We start from the raw sequence: 23,284 nt of genomic DNA on the forward strand, positions 1-23,284 counted from the left end.
ATTCTTAAGTTTTATGTATTTCTTACATATACGTTCCTTGTAAACAAGCACTAATCCGTTATTGAAATTCATTTATTTTATTATATGGGCTATGTGTAGCTGGTAGTATTATTATTCACGAAGTATAAATCGTGGTGCTTGTGGGATAAATAACATACATAGACCCAGAGTAGCGGCATCTATGATTTTATAATTAAAATAAAAATTTATACAAGTGAAAAATGTCATCCAATTGGGTCAATTGGACCAAACTAATTTTTCAAAAAAATTCAGTTTTGTAAATTATGTCAGCCTCATTTTCATAATGATAACAAAAACGATAGACGCAGGTTTAAGAAGCACATTTTAATAATCACAGTTTAATTTATTATTGAGTCAACTACATTGGTTTTCGTGCACAGTGTATGCAAGTGGTCATACTAAATGCCGCGCTGGCGGCAAGGTGGCCAAGAGCTCTGCGATGCTCAGTTTGGAGCAGGAAACTGGAGCTTGGGATTCTGTGCTACTTGAACCGTTTACGGAAGATACTTTTGTAACTAACCTTCAACAGCGTTTCAAACGGGATCACATATACACTTACATTGGAAATATTCTATTGTCGATAAATCCGTATAAGAAATTAGCTTTGTATTCAACTGATCTGGCGGAAACGTATGTGAAAAGAGGTCCATTCCAATTACCGCCACACATGTATTTATTTGCCTACTTATACACTGTTAAGATTAATGTGAACATTTTAGATATGCTATTGCTGCAACTGCCTATCGGTGGATTAATGATCGAAATGAAGACCAGTGCATTGTTGTTACAGGTAAAATACTATGCAATCAAAAATGAGTTGCTGTCAAGTCACCTTTAGAATTTTTGTTTACATGGGAAATTGTACTTAACTTGAACTTCCAAAGGCGACTCGACAGCAACTCATTTTTGATTGCCTGTTAGTTACTGCTTGCTCATGATTTTTTTTACTTTTTATAACTTTTATTTCTAACAACCATTTGTACCATCTGTAACATAATAGTGTTTTAAGAAGAGGTTTCATTTTAAAGTAGGTAATATAAAGTATCAGATAAAACTCCTTGGAAGAGAGGTAGTAGCCCTCATTCCGAAAAGTAGACTACTGCTAATGTCAGAGCTGCATTACTATTATATAGCTTTTATATCCTGAGGACTGCAGAGAGTTGATGAAGAAAGTAAAAAAGTTCTTATTTTTTAGGTGAAAGTGGTTCAGGAAAAACAGAAGCAGCAAGAATTGTTCTTCAATTTCTGGTGCTTGTTTCCAGTGACAATAAAGAAGCAAAAATTATGAAAGATAGACTGGTGCAGGCTAATACATTACTAGAGGCTTTCGGAAATGCAAGAACAATGAGGAATGATAACGCATCTAGATTTGTAAATATTTTTTTAGCAAGTGAAAGTATTTTTGATGATAGTGTAATTTTTAGGGCAAGTTTTTGGATATTGAGTTCGATTATAAAGGTGATCCGGTTGGTGGCCATTTAATGCACTGTAAGTCTATAAGAATGGTATTCAATTGTAATCTATTTATGTGGCCTGTCTGTCTTAGAAATATGACGTATTTTCTGTTGATATAATTGTCATCCTTTAATTAAGTAGAACGATAGTTTTCAGTAATTCAGTTGTTATAACATGCATAGCATCCACTGCTGTCTCTCACTTTATTAGAAAGAAGTAGTAAAGCTGCCAAACTTGTCACGTGGCTTACGTGTGAAATTCAGCACTTATTTCATATACTTCAACTAGTGTGTCTGGATAAGTGCCCATTCATTTTGGTATGTGCATGCACGAGCTCAATGTTAAACAATGTGATAAAGTCTAATTTTTGTAAAATACTGCTAAATTCCCCAATAGCAGGTTTTCCATTTTGATGTAGTTTCAGAAAAAATCATGTGAAAAACTTGAGAAGAAAGTGTTTTTCAACTCTCGCTCAACTTTAAACTCGAGTTGAAAAACTCCACTTTCTTCTCCAGTTGTACAATATTATGTAGTTGGATACAATAGTTAATTGTACAACTAGCTAGTTGAAACACTTTCTTCTCAAGTTTTACACATAATTTTTTGTGTAACTATAATCAAAATTGAAAAATTACCGCAAGTCTCTGTGAAATGAAATCGCCTCTTAATACTGCGACTGGTAAAAGTGGAGCACTATTATTTCTTTCTCGTTCAATATAATGAATAAGATTAGAAATAAGTTACCTACTTTTTCTTGGTAAATCCGATGACATTTTTGGGTTATACAAATGTTGACGCAGAACATCGCACTGAGAATTACGGAAGTTATGCTTCTAGAATTGTTCGTTATGAAACTAACGGATTTTTTATGGGCTAATGTAGCAAAGCGCGATTAAATAATGAGAAATGTAGCAAACAGTTTTCAAGTGTCGCAATGTAATCTACCCCAATTTCGATTGACACGTAACCTGAAAACAAAAAAAATCCGTTTCGTGGTTTTAGTTTTTAAATATCGCACAACTCTGCCTCAAGAACCTATATTTTGTGAGATACATCAGTCTAACATAAACATGTAATTCCAATGTTTTAAAATGATTTTTTTATTTTGTTAAGGCGTTCGCATTACAATATTCCCCATAAACAGGAAATTGTTTACTACTTATTCAAGCAGCAAAACTTATTCTGCACAACCTCCTATTACTTTGGGTATTCCTAGACCTGGATGCTCTTTAGTCACTAGCGATAATGATTGAAATTGTAGTACATCTACTTTGGTGCAAAAGAAAAAAAACAATTTTACATCAAAATTAATTTACTATTTCATTGAGAAAACTGAAAAATATTTCAATAGAAGCCTGTAACAACAGTAATTGCTGCAGTCTCCTATTCGTCGGTTTCATAATGTAAAGAAAGAATAAACACATATTTGTATAATGTTCAATCTCTTCATGATACAATTTATTGAAAAGGTTTAATTGAAATATTTTGTTTCATTGCTACTTAGATTTATTGGAGAAGGTTTGTATGACAATCCATGTGTTAAAATAATTGTATTTATTTGCAGTCGAGGACAACAAATTTAGTATTAGGTGATCGCAATTTTCACATCTTCTATCAACTGCTGTCCGGAGCTGATATTCATTTTTTAAGTAGGGGTACTTACTTTTAAGGGTCAATACCTTTCTAACACTACTTGTAGAAAATTTGAAATTGCAACGTAACGTGGAACATTATTGCCTTCTCATAACAGAAGATAATCAATCGACGCAAGCTGAAGAGGAAGATAAGAAATTGTTTCTGTATACTCGAACAGCACTGGAGGTGTTAGGGTTTTGTGTCGAGGATGTTATCAATATATTTAGAGTGATTGCTGTAGTTTTAAAGTTGGGAAATTTACAGTTTGTGCCTTGTAATAATATTGATGGCACTGAAGGTTGTGCTATCAAAAATGATTATGGTATGATGCCGCGTGGCTGCTAACTGGTAGAGTAATTAATTGTTTATTAGAGTTGTATGAAATTTGTGAGCTGCTAGGCGTGGAACACAAATGGCTACAGAGAGCTTTAACTTGTCGTCACATGGATGGTGGTGTTTTAAGTGACTTAAATGCTGGCGATGCATCAAGGACCAGAGATCTTTTATGTAGAACTCTTTACAGCAGACTATTTACGTGGCTTGTAAATAAAATTAATATTATTATTAAAGTGAGTAGAGCTGCATGCTGAAGTATTAAGGTAACTTGATTTTTAAGGCAAGGCATTTTGGTAAACGAAAAGTATTGGGAGTGCTCGATTTTTATGGATTTGAAGTTTTCGAAAAAAATGGCTTTGAACAACTTATGATTAATTACTGTAATGAAAAAATACATCAGCTAGTGATTAACTTAACATTGAAGAACGAGCAGGAAGAAATTGTTAAAGAGGGATTAGAATGGTCGCGGATAGAATTTTTCAATAATAAGTATGTTTTAGTGTTTATGAGTAATATTTCTACAATACTTTTTAGTCAAATTTGCCAATTACTGGAACACGAAAAGCATGGATTATTGTCGTTATTAAATGAACCACATGTACAGTGTGATTCAATGTACTGGACGCGCGTGGAGCAATGTTGTACTGGCCATACACACTGTCTAACAACAGACCCAAATTTGCCACCGTTTTGCTTTCAGTAAGTCTCTTAATTTGCTCTGCATTTTCTTACTAAATAAACTACCTTTAGAATCCGGCATTATGCGGGAACTGTAGTGTATAACATTAACGAGTTTGTTGACAAAAACAGAAATTTTTTACCAAAGGAAATCTCACGAGCTATGTTTCATTGTGATCATCCACTTATGCCAGTTTTATTTCCTGAAGGGAATCCCAAACGGTGTAGCATCAAACAGCCCTTACCTATTTCGACGCAGTTACGTGTTGCTCTTACCTCTTTGTTAAATAGCTTAAGTAGTCGTCAAATGCATTACATTAGATGCTTAAAGCCAAACGAGCTCAAGCAACCGAGAATCTTTGAAATGGCCTTAGTACAGCATCAGGTATGTATATCACTTCAACTATACATACAATCTTGGACTGATAGCCTGTGAAAAACTACGAGGCAGACATTTATAGTGTAATCACGCGTTTGGTTTGACAATTTTAGAACAATTGTTTATCATATGTATGTCGTAATATCAACACAAATTAGAAGCAGAGTATTTCTGAGAAGCAGTTTAGTGATTTACAATAACGCATGTATACAGGGTGGTGCCTAGCGCAATGCAGCATAGGGATTTAATGGTAATTTCTTTATAGTCAATTACTAGCTCCCCTAATTATTTTTGAGCAAAAGTCTAAATAAGTTTAGAGAAAAAAATAATGCATCTATTCATACTATTAATAATATTTTTCCGTTTTTTTTATACACGAGTTGAATTGTCATATTTAATTCTGTTTCAATTAACCGACGCAATATAATGCATCTATGGGGTAATGTTTTTTTAGAGAATGTAATGCTGCATCTGCATCAGATACTATTTCTTTATCATTTTCCGGAACCAGAGTACCTACATAATCGAAGAAAAAGAACTGATTTGCAGAAGAATTGTTCTTAAACTTATATTCGGATTTTCCGCTACTGCAGCCAAAACGTTGAATGTATTGTCGTTTTCCTGATGGTTTTGGCGGACATTTTGAACGTTAGTGCACTTGCAGTTATTTAACTAATTTGTAAACAAGTATAAATTTAATAAACGTCAAAGGCAAATAATGAAACATGATCGCTGTTTTTTTAGGTAATTCAAGGCATATCTGATTTATTGTAAAATGAACCTTTTTATTTTGTTGATTTCTACGGTTTTGAAAAACTGAAAAATATTATTAATAGTATGAATAGATGCAGTATTTTTTTCTCTAAAAAAAACGTATTTAGACTTTTGCTCTAAAATAATTAGGGGAGCTAGTAATTGACTATAAAGAAATTACCATTAAAATCCGTATGCTGCGTCGCGCTAGGCACCACCTGGTATAATTGTGGCGCAAAAAGAACTAAATTATGTTGCTTGTAAATAAGACTTATCGCGGAGTAGCAGCAAGTTAAGAAATTGTTCCTTTGGGCTAATTTTGAAATGAAAGTTGAAGTTCCATTCATGGTCCTTTTTGCAATAACAGTCCTCCTTGTGTCAGGGGATTTTTACGACCTAATTACTACTTCTCTGAAAATTTGGAGCCGGTTTCTCCAAGGGCGAGTCAAATTTTTTACTTGCAAAAATCTGTGGAACTGCGGCGTGATCTTTATTGGTAAAAATAATCACTACAGATGTTTGTTATGCATAGAAAACTGCAAGGCGTTGGCAGTCCAAGATTGTGTAGTGGAAAGTACACCAAGTGACAAAATTAAAGTAGTACCGTATTAATAGGTCCGCTACCTTGGCTTAATTCCAACTGTACAAATTTGGCGTTCGGGTTATTGTTATCGACTTCCATTTGCACAATTTCTATGTCGATACAAGATGTTATGCGTCCACACGTGGCCTCGCTGGCGAGGTTCATCGGTGGAGGGTGTATCCCTTTTGATACGTTCATTGCCAATACCTAGCGCCGAATTCGTCTTCGGAAGAACCAAACTTTTCGTCCGAAGTCCGAGGACCGTTTTCGAGTTGGAGGACTTTCGACGGATGCGTCTGCACGATCTGGCGCTGTTAATTCAAAAACATTGGAAAGGTTATAGACAGCACAATAAATATAAAAAGATGAAACATAGTCAGATAATTATTTCTTCGGCCTGGCGCAGTTGGCGGGTAAGTTCCTTGTTTTTTGTTATGCAGTCATCGAGGTGCTCTGTTTAAAAATCTTTGATGTAATACTCATTTGTAAAACGGGTTAGGAAAATGTTATCGTTTGAAATCAAGAAGTTGTAGAATGAGAACGATTTGAATTAATCTAATTATAGAAAAATTCAGTCTAGGTATTCATCGTTATTATGATTTAAAAAATTCGTTAAGCCGTTTGTAAGCAAGAGGCGAAGAGTGCACTTTTAAATTGGTTTTTTCGTTTTAATAGCACTAACGAGAATACAAACTTAAAATAATTTTTAATTTCTGATCGAATGACACCAATACCAAGTCTATAAGTGGTGTAGTTCTTGAGCCTTTGGGACTCAGACAGACATTAACAGCGCAAAAGTGCACTTTTTATTTTTGAAAAAACAAAAGTCGCAAATAATTAAAAATCACTCATAATAGTATATTAAGATACAAGTGTATAATCAAGTCTTTAAAGCACGCGCAACGAGTTTAAGGGCACGACGCAAAGCGGAGTGCCTTTAACGTTGCAAGTGCTTTAAAGACTAATTATACACGTGTATCTTATAGTATTTTTTATTATACCTGCAGTATAATTTAAAAATAGGAAATACAATGAAGTCATATTGACGTTATACTCGAATACATGTCTAATTAAGTGGGCTGGGTGTTCGTAATTTCACGATTGCCATGGAAATGTCACTTGACGTTTGCTTATAAAAATCATCGTCTTTGTGAATTAAACGATTTCCGTTGAAAAAGATAATTCACCGCCCATTAAATCGATTGTTGTAAAATCTAAACAAACATTGGTAGGTGTAAAATCCAACTCCAGTAAAGCCTATTATAAAGAATATGAAAAGTTGTTTCCATGGATGAATAGGAAGTTACTTACAAATACAGTCTTAAATGCATCCATAATGCTGGCATATATGAAGGAAATGTCAAAGGTATTTAAATCTTCTATATTTTGGTGCATTCATTCAAAACTTTAAAGCAATGCTGCGATTAAAAAGTGGAACAGATTTGGAAGCATGCCCTAAATTACGCGCGTTTGTGAAAGCTTCAACCAAAGGATAGATACAAAAGCCAAAGAAATGTTCTGCATTTACAGAAAGCGACCTAAGAGGAGTTTTTATTTCATCCAGATGACAGTTTCAAAAGTCATACTTGAAGTATCGTTACTTAGCAACTTTAAAGCACGTGTGTTTTAAAGGGCCTTTTTCGCACGCATTTGAGTGTTTAAAACGGAGATTGTGATGCAGGTATAATAAAAAATTTTTTTCATTGCATTTCTTCAAGTGAAGGCAGCTTACATTAAATAACCTTATTGGCTGGGCACTCTGTAAAGTCCCTTTTTAAATATTGATATGTATGTAAGAAAATATATTTTATAGGAATGTAGACGTGGAATTCCATTTGATGGAAGGCGTCATTTATGGTGTCTGTATCGTGTGGTATGTTTACTTTTTTACAGCATTGTACTGGCTAGAGCTAATTACATTTGATGCAGTGATTTTACTTACTACCTGACTCTTTTCTGCTTTTCAGGCAAAAGAAGAATTTCGAATTTTGAAACATAGGAAAGAAACTGAATGGGCTGCTAGTGTTATTCAGAGGCATTATATCCAATGGAAGGTAAATAGATTAAAAAAAAAACTTTCTTAAATAGATTAGGTGTTGTTTTGCATCCAACTATGAAGGTCTTCTGTTTTGAAATAAATCACAATAGTCAAAATATTTTTTAGTTTTTCACATAATCTCCCCAAAGTTCAAACCACTTCAATCAGCCTCTTTTCACTTCCAGAAAATTTTCCTTAAACTCCTCGGAATAGGTGTTCACTCTCTCTTTCACCGCGTTGTTCCGAGGAAATTTTTTTCTAGTCTGATAAACTTTTTAGTTTTGAGAACAGGCGGAAGCCCAACTGAGCTAAATCAGAAATCAAAATTTGATTTTTGATGGTATATGGTATTAAATGATTTTTTTAATGAAATTGCAGCCATTGTTTAATTCATGTGAGATTTATGTTGCAGCGAAGACATTTTCTTATGAAGCTCGCCACCATGTTACCAGAGGACGTTATCTCACCCTTATGTATGGAGTGGCCTAAATGTCATCCAAAATTATCTGAGACCAATGCGCTTCTTCGAATGATACACCATCGGTGGCGATGTTATAAGTACCGTCTTAAATTTGACCAAACCGCTAGAAATCGTATGCGTGAAAAAGTTACGGCTAGTTTTATTTTTAGAGATAGAAAAACTTCATATCCAAGAAGGTATGTTTAAACAAAATCAGTTTTATCAAAATGTGTCCATCGCTTGTTTTAGTGTATCACATCCTTTTCTGGGTGATTATGTTAGATTACGCCAAAATGTACAGTGGAAAAAATTATGTTTGGAGACAAATGATCAATACGTAGTATTTGCAGATATAGTTAATAAAATCGCTCGATCTAGTGGAAAGGTAAGATTATATCATTTTTTGGAGCAAATGATGATCGTTTAAAAGCATCTATCATAACACAAAAGAAAATGTGTTATCTGTTTTATTTAATCTATTTTTGTTCTATTGAAATAAATACGTCTCCGATTAATACATTTTATTTTTTTAAGAACCAGTATTCCAAACATGATTTGAATCAGTACACACACACACAGTGTCTGATTGAATCAGTACACAAAAGTAAAACTTTCATCTTAAATAAACTCCCTAAAGATCATCTAAAAAAGCGGCAGAGCACCTCGTTGTGACCATACAGGGTCATTGGATTTGACCCATTTTCAATAGGCTTATTACATGTGGCATAGGTCAACTGTGCAAAGTTTGAACCAAATCGGTCCAAGCGTTTGACAGTTATCATGTTGTTGGACGGACAGACGGACACCATCGTCTCCCCTATAAAGCTTGCATCGCTTTGCTCTGGCGCTTAATAATATGTAATACTATGCGATCAAAAAAGAGTTGCTGTCAAGTCACCTTTGGAATTTTTGTTTACATAGGATATTGTATTTAACTTCCAAAGGCGAGTCAAGCGCCCGTTATATAACTACATGATTTGATACACAACACTCTGTATTTATATGTATAGAAGGAACAAAATATTTTTTTCATTATGGAATTAGGTTATTTTGCAAGTATGTGAGACTCCTTATTTTTACCTTGCCTATTATTAAAAATTATGTTCCAGAGTGATATGTAAGGCGCTGGTCTCTCTGAACACACACCGCCCGCAACTAACCAGGGGCTCGCACACGCCGCAGGCGACCGTCAAATTGTTTATAGGGAAACCAATGTATGTGGGCTCTCTGAACCGACGCGGGCAACGTTTATTCGAATCGCCGAAGGTCACCCGCCGTCCGCGTCAATCAGTATCATTTTGGACCATAGTCGCGGGTAGACGTCAACGGTCGCAAGTCAGAAAATGAGCTTAATAAAGAAATCGTCGAAATCTTGATTGATTGTGTCTGTGGAAATACTGTCTTATACGATGTTTCGCGTACGGACTACAAAGACAATGTGGCAAAAGGCACGTTTGGGAAATCAAACTATTAGAAGGCACCTTCTTTATCTCTATTTTTCAACATCTCATCTACTTTTTGTCTCTTTGATTGTCTTCTTCCAATAGTAAAAGCCGCAGTAAATTAAAACCGCCACCGGCCGCGGGTCATGACCGTCGCGTTTAACTGGTTAGAGAGACCAGCGCCTTACGGATTTCATTTTTATTTGAAGCTGTTTTTGATTAAAACCTCACACAGAGAACACTTAGTTGCGCTAAATTTCCATGTGAAGTTCCCTACAAATGCATATTTTATTTTCAGTTTGTTCCTATTTTACTGGTTGTATCTACGCATTCCATGTTAATATTGGATCAACGTACCTTGCAAATAAAATATCGTGTGCCTGCAGCAGAGATATATCGGATATCTCTTTCTCCTCTCCTTGACGATGTTGCAGTGGTCCATATTAAGGCTGTAAGTTTATTTCATTTAACCGAATTAGACAATCCACTGCTTTTTTGTCGGTTTTAAGTAGGTAGTTAAATGGATGTAGTTAGTGAGAGCTAGTTTTGTCCCCAGCCTTCCTTTGGAAACCCAGAAACTTCTAGTAATACTTCAGATGCTACCGGCTGCTTATTTCAGAGTGATTTAAGTAAGAAAAAAGGAGATTTTGTTTTTCAAACTTGTCATCTAATAGAAGTTGTTACAAAATTATTCTTAGTTGTTCAAAATGCGACGGGGAAGTCTCCCGAAGTTAACATTGCGACAGAGTAAGTACATTTCTAATACCAAAAATAGTGCAAGTAATAGGTATTGCATTTTAGATTTGAAGCGAATTTTGGATCACAGACAGTAATGTTTACCTTTAAGTGCATGGGTATACCAGAAGTACAAGGTGGACAAATGCGTGTTGTTCGAAAAGGTAATAAAATGGAAGTGCTAGTGTGACGTCATGCAAAACATATCTGTAAGACCAGCGTTCTAATCACTGCCATTAGAATTTTTGAATTATTCCAAAACGACACAAATTTTGTTAGTTGTATAATTCGTGTCTTCTATCTAATTGATTAGAGCAATTTCTTAATTTTATTGGGGTGTTGGCACATTGTTTATTTTTTTGTTATTTTATTCACTTCCATAATGTTATGAATGTTTATATAGACAGTGTATAAATGTTATTTGTTAGATCTCGACACTTCATGTTAGAATTGAATTAGTCGATTTTGTTACATTTGTTTAACGGTGAGGCGCTATATTAATAAATTGTAAAGCAATAATTTCACATTAAAATAGTTACGTGCTCCTTCTCAAAAATTAATTACATTTCTTGCTAATAATTGATATGTAATTTTGGCGCTGCAACTGTGATTTAATACCAAAACAACGACCGAATAAAACTGATTGCATCCGGTTACACAGTTTAAGAATAACCGTGGTTTAAAGCTATGGTCAGATTTTCAAACACAATTTCAGCGCCATCTACAAGTTTTCTAAAATCTTAAAGTTTGGAAAGAATTAGTCTAAGCATTGAATTTATAACATAAATTCAATGGTCTAAGTATCATAATTATTACACACTCTGTTGCTTTCCTAAATACTTTTAAGGTCAACTATATATTATAAACATATTTTTAACTTGAGAACTATTTTACTTCTATTACAATTGTTATTTGTTAGTACGATATTATTAATATTCAATTTCCTAAAGTAAACGTAAACTTTTGAAGCACTAATATAGGTAAGACTCAATTGAAAAATTAACTGAGAAGTCTAGTATTATATTCAATTTTGATACAATTAGGTAATTGTTATTCAAAAACTGAGCGATATCCATTAATTCGAAATTATAAATTTATTCGAGTAAGTACCAAAAAAATTAGTTGTTACCTGCCATAGATATTTACTTTGTATCTTCAGTTATAATAAATGAGTTATATTTTTTAATACAAGATAATTGACTTTTTAATACAGTCAGTGAGGCACGTCTTTGGTGCCATGTTTCCCTGTTAATTTGGTGGGATTTTGGACATTGTTTAATACCTACCTACTACTAAACTTCTTTTATTCACAATCATATATGTAAAATGTCAATTGCCAACTGTTTTGAAGTTTGGAAGTGAGCAATTGTTTGACATCTTGCGAACCTCTTCAAGGTCGGTAAAGTACTTCCCAACTTGCACACCATGTCGACTAGATTTCAATGTTACGCTGACACTGGTGCAATTTGTTTTACTACCTATTTAAGACAGATTGTGAATAAAATAGTAAGTATACAAACCTCGACGGCTGGGGTTCATAACCAACGCCTTGCGATATCTCACCTACCGCTGGTGATGTACCTTAAGCCCTCGGCGTAGGTAATGAACCACTTCCCAGCTCTATGTAATCTACTATTAAAATACAGAACCAGTTCGGTCTTAAATTTAATCAGTTCTTCCTTGAATAACAATACTGATAACATAATTGGAAAATTCGAAACCGCGAGTTAAGTAAACGGACGGACAGAAAGTCCAAAATCATGAACTCCCTTTTAGGAATTCGAACAAAATCTGTTTGCTTCAAATTAACAAAAAAAAAGTTGCGAGGTCCCTGGGGAAAATCTTATTTTTAATATTTGGCCTGGTAAAACTGTTGGCCACCCATGCATGATTAAATGCTTTCATAGATAAAGAGGTTGGCATTGCGCATGTGCAAAACCAAATTTTGCAACCTATCCCCATTGAGCGCCACACAAGTTTGGGAAGTTTGCGAAAAACTCGATACTCTATAGGGATCATTGGTCCAATTGAGCAGATATTATGCGAAGAATCGTCACAACACACGCGTGATTTTTACGTCAAGACAACCAAGATTGATGCAGAGGAACGATATAAAGTTCATCTTCCGGGGTTGTCTGATCATCAACCTTTACTGAATAATTACAGTTTAGCTAAGAAGCGATTGGAAAACTGTAATCGTAAAATGGATGCCACGGAAAAACTTTGAGAAAAATCCAAACTCTGGCTATTTAGCTAAGGCCACGGTGGTAAAGGCTCCTCTGTAGTCAATTTGTATTTCAATGTTATTGCAATTGGTTAGACCACAAACAATACACATCTCCAGACGATGTACCTACTCCTTGAGTGAGACCAACGATGTATCTCTATCCTTTCCAGCTTTGCATATTCTCTTCATTTATTGTTAAACACAATAGACCATGTACAATGGTCAAGGACTAATATTATGTAAACAAGTTTAGCGAAAAGCTGTACAATATTTGAATGGAGATGCACAAATGCCTATTTCTTTTACTATTGAGTCAATTACTTATTCAATGCATTTACTGCATTTTTCTATAATGACACCTTCTGTAAATTACCTGGTTCTTAGGTCATTAGTGGACTAGATTAGCATTGTTTGTTAACATTTTTAATTACCCCTTTATTTCCTGTGAGTTATTCTAATCAATTTTACTGATTTATAGATTTTTATAGTTATTAGATAGACATGTGCATGAATGAATTCACTTAGGACTTAGGTATGGTAGAACCTACTAGACCGGCACTTCGAGCACCTAAAATAAATCTCTTTATTGTCTCATACAATAAGGGTGAACAACAAAAAATGTATTTTTTTTAATAAAAATGATAGCTAACATTTAAAATTCTGTTACAATGATTAAAAGTATAACATATACCGATTTTTAAATAAATTCTTATCTTTTCAAAAAATAATACTTGTACATTTAGCGTTATACTTATTTATATTTATGCACAACCCATGTAGAATTTTTCCGAACATCTTATGTGCAGCAAGATGACTTCACTTTTTTGTCCTAAATTGAGAATTCCGGTGTAAAATTTGTTGATTCCGCGGTTGATCCTCTATTTTCTGAAAGGCAAGATCCGAGATGATATCAGTTCATATTCGCTAAGTTGATGTGAAGTTTGTGGGATTCCCTCATATTCTCAAACGGAAAAAATAAATAGTTGAAATTTTTTTTAAGTGGGAGAATTTTTTTACCCACCACTAATTACCGGGAAAACCCAAAATTTCACCCATGTTTTGATACAAATATTCATTTCCGTGATGTCTCACTACCTTCGCTTGACTTGACATGAGCAAAACAATGACACTTTTTTTAATAAATTTGCCAGTGTCGCCTATTAGTTATCGTATCCCGCTTAGAAATTTAGCTAAAAAGGGGAATTGGAACATTTTTGTAACAGTTAAAATGAACAAGTGCAATCGAATTTCTTTGAAATGGTAGGCTCAGAATGTGAAAACTATTGGGCGCAACTTTCTCGCCAATTTATTTGTAAAAATCGAAATTTGTCGTTCCTTTATTTTTTGATAAGCGGATATTCCTGATATCTGATCATATTGAAAAAATAAGTAGCACTTGCCTCTCGAAGTCTCTACTCAGTAATAGTGTTTACGAATGGCGATATTGTTCTTCCCGCTTGTGTGGTGGTCAATTGGTCATGCGTTAGTCCAAAAAATCAAAACGATGCCACATTTCTACACAAGAACAAATTTTCGGCAAAAATGCTTCTAATTACTGGTACAGTCGTATTCCGCCTAAGGGGTTTAGCTAAAAATTGGGCTACTGTTTGATACCTTCCTAAACAAATTTCTTGAAGCATCCTGATAGAATGAAAAAGGTTTTAGAAATCAAACATTATTTTCAATGTACCTACAATAAATATGCATTTAATACACTTTTCGTCTTGGGAATATGTGACATTATGATTCACAAATCAACAGCATTCATGAACATTAGCTAATTATATAGTAATTTATCTAATCCATATCATTAGGAACGGCGTAACAATGTGCAGGATAATGCCAGGTAGTTTCTTTTGTTTTCCCTTTCAAGTAATGAGTTGTCGCCTCAGGAGTTATAGTGCAATATGAGTTGCCTACCCTTACGTTAGCGTTTTGATTTTTTTCTAAAGATCGCGATACATATTTTTTTAAATATATGCCTAATCATAATAGATGGAAATAATATCTTTAAGTACCGCCGTAGGAAATACTGTCAGATTTCCAAATTGGTGCTGTAGGTTTTTCTACTCCCATTACAACGGCTGTTATTTACGAAAAACGATTTTTCTATTCATCGATCTTCCTAAAAAACTAAGACCGATATTTCAACTTTTTTTAAGTACCGCCGTTCTTTTCATCATTGCAAAGAATATCCACTATCGAGACTGCAAGTACAAAAGCAGCATTTCATAAGAAAGTTTAGCTATTTTTCCAATATGGCGGATTGACTACAGAGGAGCCTTAAGGCTAACTAACGAGTCATATAATCACAAGCCATCAAGCCGATAGGGACATTATTTACCGCATCGTCTCGTTGTCAAGGAGAGTCTTAAACATTTTATGTATGTGTCTTAAAAACCACTAAGATTCGTCCGGTTTTTGACGCTTTTCTGCAAGAGACGGCAAGAATCCATTGTTTTTTTAGTTTTCGGTAAACGAAAATGTAAAGAAAATGCAAAAAAGACGATTTTTCGGTAAAAGAAAATTAGCAAAAGTATAGTGTGACCAAACTCCTATAACGCAACGGCGCTTTAGTTAAGGTAGGTATATGAAAACGAATTCGTCAAAGTCTTTTTATTGTACAAAATAAGCCAAACCATCATAAGTCAACGTCGTCACTCCTCCTGAATTGTTTTATTAGTATCCATGCGGTCGTGATAACTTTTTTGCAACACGGTAAACAACGCCATTTGCTTTTGATATTCATTTTTCAATTCCGTATTCAAATTAGCCATCTTCTCCAGTTTCGCATTTACTAAAGAATGCCGATCTCTTTCGGCTATAAACTTCAACTCCATACAGTCCAACTTATCTTGTAGCTGTTTCACCTCCAGATTCCTGATTCCTAGCATCTCTTTACTAATTGAGACAATTTCTTTTAGTGAAGTGACTTGCTGCGTTAACGCCTCGATTTGCAGTTCTTGATTTTTACACATTTTGGTTTTTTCAAATATAACACTGCTGGCGCAGGTTGCTGCATCTGATGAATTTTGATCGGCGCCCTTCTTCCCTTTAAGGGATTTTTTAGTAAATTCTTTTTGAAATTTCCCCAGTTGGCTTTTTAGATTATCGCACTCTTGAGTACGGGCCTATATCATATAGTGGCGTGTTATTATTGACATAAATTCTAATTTTGTAAATAATACGTACTTGTAGTTTTTTCTGTAAGGTTGTTGATTTCAATTTTTCTTTATCAAAGGCAGACTGCAATTCGGCAAGTTTATTCTGCATTTGCTTTTCTTCTTTACTTGAAATTTCCTCTTCACCTGCATTTTTATGCGTTCGGTTCTAATAACATTTTCCTAATTTGGATGTTTGCTCGTTGGATACATACCCACTTTGTTACCCTTGCTGGGTGGACATTCAGAAGTATGATTTTCTGGTGGCTTATTATGATCTGTTGACATTATTTATAGAGAGAGAGACCAGCAACGCTTTGTATGGAAATGGAAATGAAAATTGTTAACTGAACCGAGTATTTTTAGAAAGGACAGTGCGGTTATTTTTAGGCAACTATTTACATTCAAATTTCCCGCCAATTTCGAAAAAATTCTTCGTGCGTTTGAAATATCCGTAATCGTCCCAATTTAAATTTGCATATTTTTAAGTACTTAAACATATTATACGAAATAATTTCAATCCACCTTATCAGTACTTAATTTGGTTAAATTTTGATCACACTTTCAGATTTGACAGATACAAACACGTTAGGTTCTGTTTGAAGAATTTTCAAATCTGTAACTTTCGCAGTACAGAACATTTTTGAGCCGTATGCGTCTATAAATTGATTAAAATTTAAAGAATTATTTGTTAGCAGGTAATTAAAATTGTGAAATTCCATAAATTTTGAGGTTATGTAATGGTAGGTTTTCATCGAAAGCACTATGGAAGAATACAGTAGAGAACCGTGTCCCTGGAGAATTGTTGATGATTGTGGTGGAGCGTTTACTATGGGCCTTATTGGAGGTGGTGTATTTCAAAGTATTAAAGGATTTCGGAACGCACCTTCCGGCATTAGTCGTAGATTTGTAAGTATCTTATGTGAGTGTCTGGATAGCTATGCATTACAAGTTGAATAATTTCAAACCACCCTTTGTAATGTCCATACTGTAGAGAATACCATCATAATTGCTTAGCTAGTGCGACCCTGGATATGTTAAATCGCTTAGTACCGCACCATACTGTGGTTTTACTCAAGTTTGTTAGCCGTTTCATTAGTAGAATCTAATCAAGTGAACTAAGGGATGACATTCCATGGAACTGTAACCGATTGTAACATTGAATCACCCCTGCATGTTAATATAAATCGGGTTCTCTGTTAATGTCTTGTTTGTGTTTCACATGATGCAAGGGTGGCTTAAATCACCCAGAAAGCTTTACTATTACAAGGGTGTGATCGAGGGGGGTATCCACTGTGACATGCAATGTAGATAGGCACTATCCGGTAATACTTGTATTCATTATCAGGATTTCAAGATAATCAGAAGATTTTTCATCCTATACAAAACTTTAAATGTTCATATTGTATGCATAACTATCTGTTAATTTTCTGCAATATGATATATTAATTGATTATTATATCACCTTTAGATTGGAAGTTTAACAGCAATCAAACAAAGATCTCCTATCATAGCTGGTAATTTTGCAGTTTGGGGTGGCATGTTTTCGACAATTGACTGCGCTCTGATTCACATACGAAAGAAAGAGGATCCATGGAATTCTATCATTAGTGGTGCAGCTACAGGAGGAATTTTAGCGGCGAGAAACGGCTTACCGGCAATGGCAGGAAGTGCTCTCATTGGTGGAATGCTGTTAGCCCTAATTGAAGGCGTTGGTATTATGTTTACGCGTTTATCTGCAGAACAGTTTCAACCACAATTGCCACCATTAGAAGATCCCACACAGTTGGGACCGTTGCAGACCAATTCTTTTCAGTAGTGTACTTATAAGAGATAGTAAAATAAATTGTGATCTTTTTAACATTTCGTTACCTTGTAAGTTTTTATTTAGTAATTGTACTGCGAAAGTAAAGTAGGTAGTATATGCAACGTGTGTATATAACAAATAAAGAAATTGTTATAAGTATTTTTTTGCAATTTTGTGTTTGAATTTATTCTTAAATTCTATGAAAATTGTCAAAAAGATATCAATTAATATTTGATATTATTTTTATCTATCCTTTTCTGATAGGGACTGGATATCACAATCAATTTTACAGCAGCTCATGCAAGCAAATATTTTGTCTTGGAAAATCTCATTTGCTACTTGTAGTTCAGTAGTTGCAGTATTTTTATTAGCATCAATAATTATTTTAGTTCCGACTTCCGAAGAATTCTATTGGTGTATTGATTTGTTGTAGGTGTGTTACTTTTTGAAATAGGTGAACATTTATTTTGAATAACAAATGACAGACAGTGGCTTAATATATAGAAATGAAAAGGAAGAGCTTTATAACAAACGTTATGGAATTTAACAGGCCGAGCCTGATATGTAGATAAAAAATATTTCTATAAGAAAGTAGACATTGCGCATGCGCACATTAATTAAAGATTTTTCTTACTTGAGGTGCCAGAGCTATTAGTTACCTAATGCAAAAACTAACTATCTTGAAAACTGTAGGAGTAGTTGAGGCAGGGGACGGACGGGCGGAGAAAGTGACCATAATAGCACCTTCCAACACAAGTTGGAAAATGCGCTAAACATACAACCGAAACAATGCAGAATTAAACAGGATTTCATTTTATATCAAATGGATTCCGTTGGACTCTTTCTGTTCAAGTGTGTCCAATTTTGGAGAGACACATGTTTGCTTATTAAGTAAGCGTCCGTGCTTTTCTGCAGACACATACACAGAGTAATTAATAGTTTTTATTTTAAGTAAATATAAAGTACAAATTAAATAACTATGTAACACAAAAATTAAGCTTGATATTTAACAAATAGTCATTATAGTGAACAAACATAAAACATTCACACAGGTATAATTACTTAAAATTGTATACCGTGGTCATCCAATGCATGCAAATATATCTGATATAATCTACCCCTCCACTTGCACTTTGTAATGAAAGATTTTAATGGGCAACCAACTTCTGCATATTTACAAGTTTTTTCATGAAGAAGTACCTTGCTTAACGAAGAGGAGAACATACAACCTTCATCTGAATATAAACATCTATGGCAAATTTTTTTCGATATATATTCTAGCTTATAATTTCTATTGTCAATTTTGGACCTGCAAAATGGACAATGATTTAACTTTGGTTTACAATTACCACAAAAGCTATGACCTATAATACACTGAAAAATGGTTTCATTCATATAATCGTAGCAAACCAGGCATATGATGTCACGTAAAAAACCTTCATGACTACTACCGTAAAACAGAGGTTTCCTTGTGAATATCTCTATAGTGGTCCCGAATATTGTTTTACCCTCGATTTTACTTTTAAGTTGTAGTTTTGCTCTAAGAACTGGTATGCTGATTTTAATAGCAGTATTTGGGTCAACTTTCCAATTAATAGCCGGTTCGATTTGATTTTTTTCGCAGTACTCTTCACTATTCTGAAACTTCAATTTCAACTTAAAGTAAGATCGTTGGATGTCGTCAGAAATTCCAAATGATTTCACCGCACACCACAGCATGTCTAAGTCAGTAGGGTTGTATTCCCAAATAAGTGCAAACACTTCTCCCTTATGGAAAAAAAATTCTGTTGTTTTACCAAGCTCTAAGAGACATCTTGTTCTGTTTCCTACTATTGCGCTTGAATGAACACTAATGACATGGAGACCCATGTTCTTTGCTGTGCCGGTCCAACGTTTGTCACTGTCCAAACAAATCGGACATTGAAACTGTTGAAATGGGCATCTGCTTTCGTGTTTTGAAACGTTGTGTACTTGAAGTTGTACTGGACAACCTATGCTACTGTACGTACAAGGAAATGTTAAAAGTTTCCCAATGTTTTCTAGTATAGAACAATTGGCAATCACTTGTTCCTTGCATTGCTTCAGTTCCGAACAAGGTCCGCAGATAATTGTTCCCTCGGCACAAATAGATATCGGAGGCTGTAATATCTCTTCACAGTTTTCACACTTAAAGCATTGTATCATTTCTTGTGTTAAATTTTCAAAATTTGCCATCCCCATTTGGACCTGCAAAAAAAAGTTTAGGAATATATTGCTTTCTTTGCATTTTTTCTTAAGAAATGTTCTATTAAAACATGTAGTCCAGGACACAGAGACTGAAAATGGACCATTTCCTGCAAAACGAGAAGTTGTTCCAATTTTTTCTGCATGTCATGAAAGACTATCTGGTGGTTAAGAATCCAAGTTTTCGACCTCCCACCCATTGTGCTTCCCCCGTACCACCCTTAAAACCAAAGAAATTTGGTTGGTTTTTTAGTTTTTCAATCATATCTTTTTATAAGTTCATTTTACAAAAAAATATTGTTATCAGAAATTGTAGACTATAAAATTCTACACAACTTTGATATACACTACTTTTTTGTGAAATGTTTATTAAAAACGATATAGAGCTTCAGAGTTGCTTATATTTTTAAGAATTCTAAAATTTGTATGTAGATGTTTTAACCAAATTTTATACTTTATCTCTATAATTAAGAGTTTTATGAGAAAATATCTTCAACTTATCGTGGCATAAATACCCTTACGCTGCACCCTTACCAAAGGGGATGCATAATAATTCAACTTTCAACCCTTGCTAGTGGGGATATTTGAATCACTGTGAGATTGTAGGGCTTTCTAATATACGTTTGAAACAAAAAATTATTTTCACTTCAGTTCAGCTTCATCCTTCATCCCCCCCCCCTCCCCCCAACCACGGTAGGAATAGATATTTAAGAGGAATAGAAAATATTATGTAATAAGCGTTGTATTCTCTGACTAACTTCACAATCGCCACAAGAGCGTTTAAATATCTATTCTTTCCGCGCGGGGGGGAGAGGGGGAGGGGGGTTAAACTGAACTGAAGTGAGACAATTTTTTCATTTCAAAAGTATATTAGAAAGGGCTATAATCTCACAGTAATTCAAATATCCTCACTAGCAAGGGTTGCAAGTTTCATTATTATGCATCCCCTTTGGTAAGGGTGCAGGGTAGAGGGATTTATACCACGATTAATTCAAGATATTTTCTCATAAAACTCTTAATTATAGTGATAAAGTATGAAATTTGGTTAAAACATCTACATAGAAATTTCAGAATTCTTAAAAATATAACCAACTCTCAAGCTCTATATCTTTTTTAATAAACATTTCACAAAAAAGTAGTGTATATCAAAGTTGTGTAGAATTTTATGGTCTACAATTTCTGATAACAATATTTTTTTCTAAAGTGAACTATTAAAAAGATATGATTGAAAAACTAAGAAACCAACCAAATTTCAGGGGTTTTGGGGGTGGTACGGGGGAAGCACAAGGGGTGGGAGGTCGAAAACTTAGATTCTTAACCACCAGATGACTGTCTATGACATGCAAAAGAAATTGGAACTACTTCTCGTTTTGCATACTAAAACCCTCTATTCCCTGGACTAATGTAGCTTGTGTAGAGTATGGTCTTAGAATATCAACAGGCAAATTAAATTATTAAGATTAATTTTGTAAGGAATTTACAGCGTTAAGGGATCAAAAAGTTCTACTTTTATTTTTATTGTCTTTAGTTCAACTTAAAATGTGATGAACAAATGAACAATGAACAAAAAAAAACTAAATGTTGACATTGTGGGATTTATGGCAAATTGACCAAGAACTTCAACCTGAGCTGCTTCATTAAGCAATCTTGGTTGCTTTCTTTTTTTATTGATAACAGGTCCCGTTTCTTCGAATTTAGCGACCAAATCTTGAACATAGGCATGGCTTAATTTTTATTTTTTTTTGTTAATTTTTAAATTTTTGTTAAATTGTCTTAATTAATATTGACTTTATCAGTAGCTTTCCAACGATGTGTCACAAGTATGGGGTTGCCATTTAGGATTTTGGAAGAGGGGGGGCTGGGGGTTAAGGGGGTGCGGGAGGTTGTCACTCATAATGTCACGGTTTTGCGCGATTTTCAATATCTTCTTTAGTTTGGAAAATATGGCCGACTGCAAGTTTTAAAATTGACACCCCGTATAACAGTTTGAACATGACTCAGGTTATCTCAACCTAGCGGTAGGCACTTTTATATTATTCTTGAACGAAATGATTTATTACAACAATTTGCATACGAAGACCCATAGGTACACTTAGAGCAATAAGTAATTTTTTAGTGATATCACAGGCACCTTTGGAATACATACTCACTTAATAAGGTTACTCGAAAATGTTGATCCAAGTGAAGTGCAACTGGAGGGTTTGTCGTGATTTCCAAAAATGGACAGGCTTAAATTTATATTGTGTAGCCTCCAAGTTATCAAGACAAGCGCATTATCTAAAAATAAAATTAAACCAGTAATTATGCAACATATATGGAATACATTACATGTATGTACCTACAATATAAAATATGTATAAAATTAATCACAGTTAAGCCCAGCACTGCGTTGGCAAAACTAATTGTACCACATATTGCAGATATACCATTATCTGCATCACAACAAATAGGTACCATAAAATAATATTGTAAAATGAAACTGTAGAGTGTAGATAACAGTATCTAAAGAGATTTTATTTATTTGTTGCAAATGATATACAATATGTACAGTGTGATGAAATTTTAAAGGGATTAAGGTGTAACTAAGTAGAGTAGTCCTAACTAAAAATAATTTCTTTCCATGGACTGAAGTGTTGCCCAGAACTCAGTAAATGAGATCCTAGCCCGTTGTTCTGCCTTTGGGTGATAAAAGCACGACAGTCCAGGAGAATATGATCTACTGTTACTGGTGCCTGACAGGTGGGACAGAATGAGGGATCTTGACCTAGAATGTGATGGGATGGGAAGCTCGAATGTGGCCCAGGTGGAGGCGATTCAAAGTAACTTCCTCAGATTGGGAGAGTCCGAGTCAAGGCAATCGAATATGTAGTCTAAAGATGATCGGGTGAAGCATCTATAGATTCTCAGAACCGTGGACGTTTCTGCACCCCATGTGTGATGAGCCACAGTCTTCAAGATGGTAAGGCTTTTCTTGCACTCTTTTTTAATCAACCGATTTGTGTTCATGCCATGTGAGTTTGTGATTAGAGTGCTCCAAGGTCGTAGAACTGGAACTGCTGATTAAATATAGAGACGAACTGGCGGCTCAACTGCAGATCTTTTTGCAAAAAAGATTCCCTAGGTTGGACTTACCATAGCAGAGAAGCAGAAGCCTCTTTTCTTATGTAAATGCGTAATTCTTGTTTAAATTTTATCGCTTTGTAATTTTCCAATTTAGAAGTAAGTAAGACACATCCGGTCAAATTTGAGTGTTTTATTTGGTCGTTGAAGTAAGGAGTTTTATTGTTAGGGGAAATTTAATTAACGCACGTGTTCTTTCGATGATAAGAGAATGCAGGTAGTAAGTAAGTA

At 34.5% G+C, this 23,284-nt stretch overlaps 4 protein-coding genes across 12 annotated transcripts; 2 read left to right on the forward strand and 2 right to left on the reverse strand.

Moving 5' to 3' along the window:
• The first annotated feature begins 210 nt into the window (after positions 1–210).
• Positions 211–11,670, forward strand: LOC116177714 (unconventional myosin-Ib). Of its 4 annotated transcripts, none has more exons than XM_031496770.1 (18): positions 211–690; positions 741–811; positions 1,217–1,392; positions 1,446–1,509; positions 2,981–2,994; positions 3,041–3,125; positions 3,176–3,433; positions 3,484–3,680; positions 3,728–3,936; positions 3,982–4,146; positions 4,198–4,510; positions 5,873–6,253; positions 7,808–7,894; positions 8,291–8,535; positions 8,588–8,723; positions 10,079–10,231; positions 10,325–10,527; positions 10,582–11,670. In XM_031496770.1, the coding sequence occupies exons 1-18, from the start codon at positions 461–463 to the stop codon at positions 10,703–10,705; spliced, it is 3,111 nt and encodes a 1,036-aa protein (XP_031352630.1). In that variant the 5' UTR covers positions 211–460; the 3' UTR covers positions 10,706–11,670. The 4 variants fall into 4 exon arrangements, with proteins under 4 accessions (XP_031352630.1, XP_031352631.1, XP_031352633.1 ...); XM_031496771.1 differs by having other exon boundaries at positions 10,337–10,527; positions 10,582–11,669; XM_031496773.1 differs by lacking the exon at positions 10,582–11,670 and having other exon boundaries at positions 10,290–10,464.
• A 3,673-nt stretch (positions 11,671–15,343) lies between these two features.
• LOC116177720 lies at positions 15,344–16,285 on the reverse strand. 3 transcript variants are annotated; one of them, XM_031496789.1, is made up of 3 exons: positions 16,123–16,285; positions 15,935–16,072; positions 15,344–15,873 (listed from the first exon to the last, which is right to left on the reverse strand). In XM_031496789.1, exons 1-3 carry the CDS (start codon positions 16,189–16,191, stop codon positions 15,400–15,402), a joined length of 681 nt encoding a protein of 226 aa, XP_031352649.1. In that variant the 5' UTR covers positions 16,192–16,285; the 3' UTR covers positions 15,344–15,399. The 3 variants fall into 3 exon arrangements, with proteins under 3 accessions (XP_031352649.1, XP_031352650.1, XP_031352651.1); XM_031496790.1 differs by having other exon boundaries at positions 15,935–16,050; positions 16,119–16,275; XM_031496791.1 differs by having other exon boundaries at positions 16,119–16,258.
• Positions 16,286–16,440: 155 nt separating this feature from the next.
• Positions 16,441–17,880, forward strand: LOC116177723 (mitochondrial import inner membrane translocase subunit Tim17-B). Its single transcript, XM_031496793.1, has 3 exons — positions 16,441–16,601; positions 16,651–16,812; positions 17,375–17,880. Exons 2-3 carry the CDS (start codon positions 16,669–16,671, stop codon positions 17,720–17,722), a joined length of 492 nt encoding a protein of 163 aa, XP_031352653.1. The 5' UTR covers positions 16,441–16,601; positions 16,651–16,668; the 3' UTR covers positions 17,723–17,880.
• A 759-nt stretch (positions 17,881–18,639) lies between these two features.
• LOC116177718 lies at positions 18,640–22,410 on the reverse strand. Of its 4 annotated transcripts, none has more exons than XM_031496787.1 (3): positions 22,276–22,410; positions 22,084–22,210; positions 18,640–19,936 (listed from the first exon to the last, which is right to left on the reverse strand). In XM_031496787.1, the coding sequence occupies exon 3, from the start codon at positions 19,928–19,930 to the stop codon at positions 18,773–18,775; it is 1,158 nt and encodes a 385-aa protein (XP_031352647.1). In that variant the 5' UTR covers positions 19,931–19,936; positions 22,084–22,210; positions 22,276–22,410; the 3' UTR covers positions 18,640–18,772. The 4 variants fall into 4 exon arrangements, with proteins under 4 accessions (XP_031352647.1, XP_031352644.1, XP_031352645.1 ...); XM_031496784.1 differs by having other exon boundaries at positions 22,262–22,401; XM_031496785.1 differs by having other exon boundaries at positions 22,080–22,210; positions 22,262–22,401.
• Between the last annotated feature and the right edge of the window lie 874 nt (positions 22,411–23,284).

The sequence above is a fragment of the Photinus pyralis genome, unplaced genomic scaffold, assembly GCF_008802855.1.
Source record: "Photinus pyralis isolate 1611_PpyrPB1 unplaced genomic scaffold, Ppyr1.3 Ppyr1.4_LG8, whole genome shotgun sequence".
Classification (NCBI taxonomy): Eukaryota; Metazoa; Arthropoda; class Insecta; order Coleoptera; family Lampyridae; genus Photinus; species Photinus pyralis.

Coding starts and splice junctions, on each gene's coding strand:
- LOC116177714 (XM_031496770.1), top strand. CDS start 461: ATGCTCAGTTTGGAGCAGGAAACTGGAGCTTGGGATTCTGTGCTACTT. Junction 3,681..3,727: donor AAATTAATATTATTATTAAA/GTGAGTAGAGCT, acceptor TTGATTTTTAAG/GCAAGGCATTTTGGTAAACG. Junction 8,536..8,587: donor AAAACTTCATATCCAAGAAG/GTATGTTTAAAC, acceptor CGCTTGTTTTAG/TGTATCACATCCTTTTCTGG.
- LOC116177720 (XM_031496789.1), bottom strand. CDS start 16,191: ATGTCAACAGATCATAATAAGCCACCAGAAAATCATACTTCTGAATGT. Junction 16,073..16,122: donor CACCCAGCAAGGGTAACAAA/GTGGGTATGTAT, acceptor AAATGTTATTAG/AACCGAACGCATAAAAATGC. Junction 15,874..15,934: donor CCTTACAGAAAAAACTACAA/GTACGTATTATT, acceptor TATATGATATAG/GCCCGTACTCAAGAGTGCGA.
- LOC116177723 (XM_031496793.1), top strand. CDS start 16,669: ATGGAAGAATACAGTAGAGAACCGTGTCCCTGGAGAATTGTTGATGAT. Junction 16,813..17,374: donor CCGGCATTAGTCGTAGATTT/GTAAGTATCTTA, acceptor TATCACCTTTAG/ATTGGAAGTTTAACAGCAAT.
- LOC116177718 (XM_031496787.1), bottom strand. CDS start 19,930: ATGGGGATGGCAAATTTTGAAAATTTAACACAAGAAATGATACAATGC.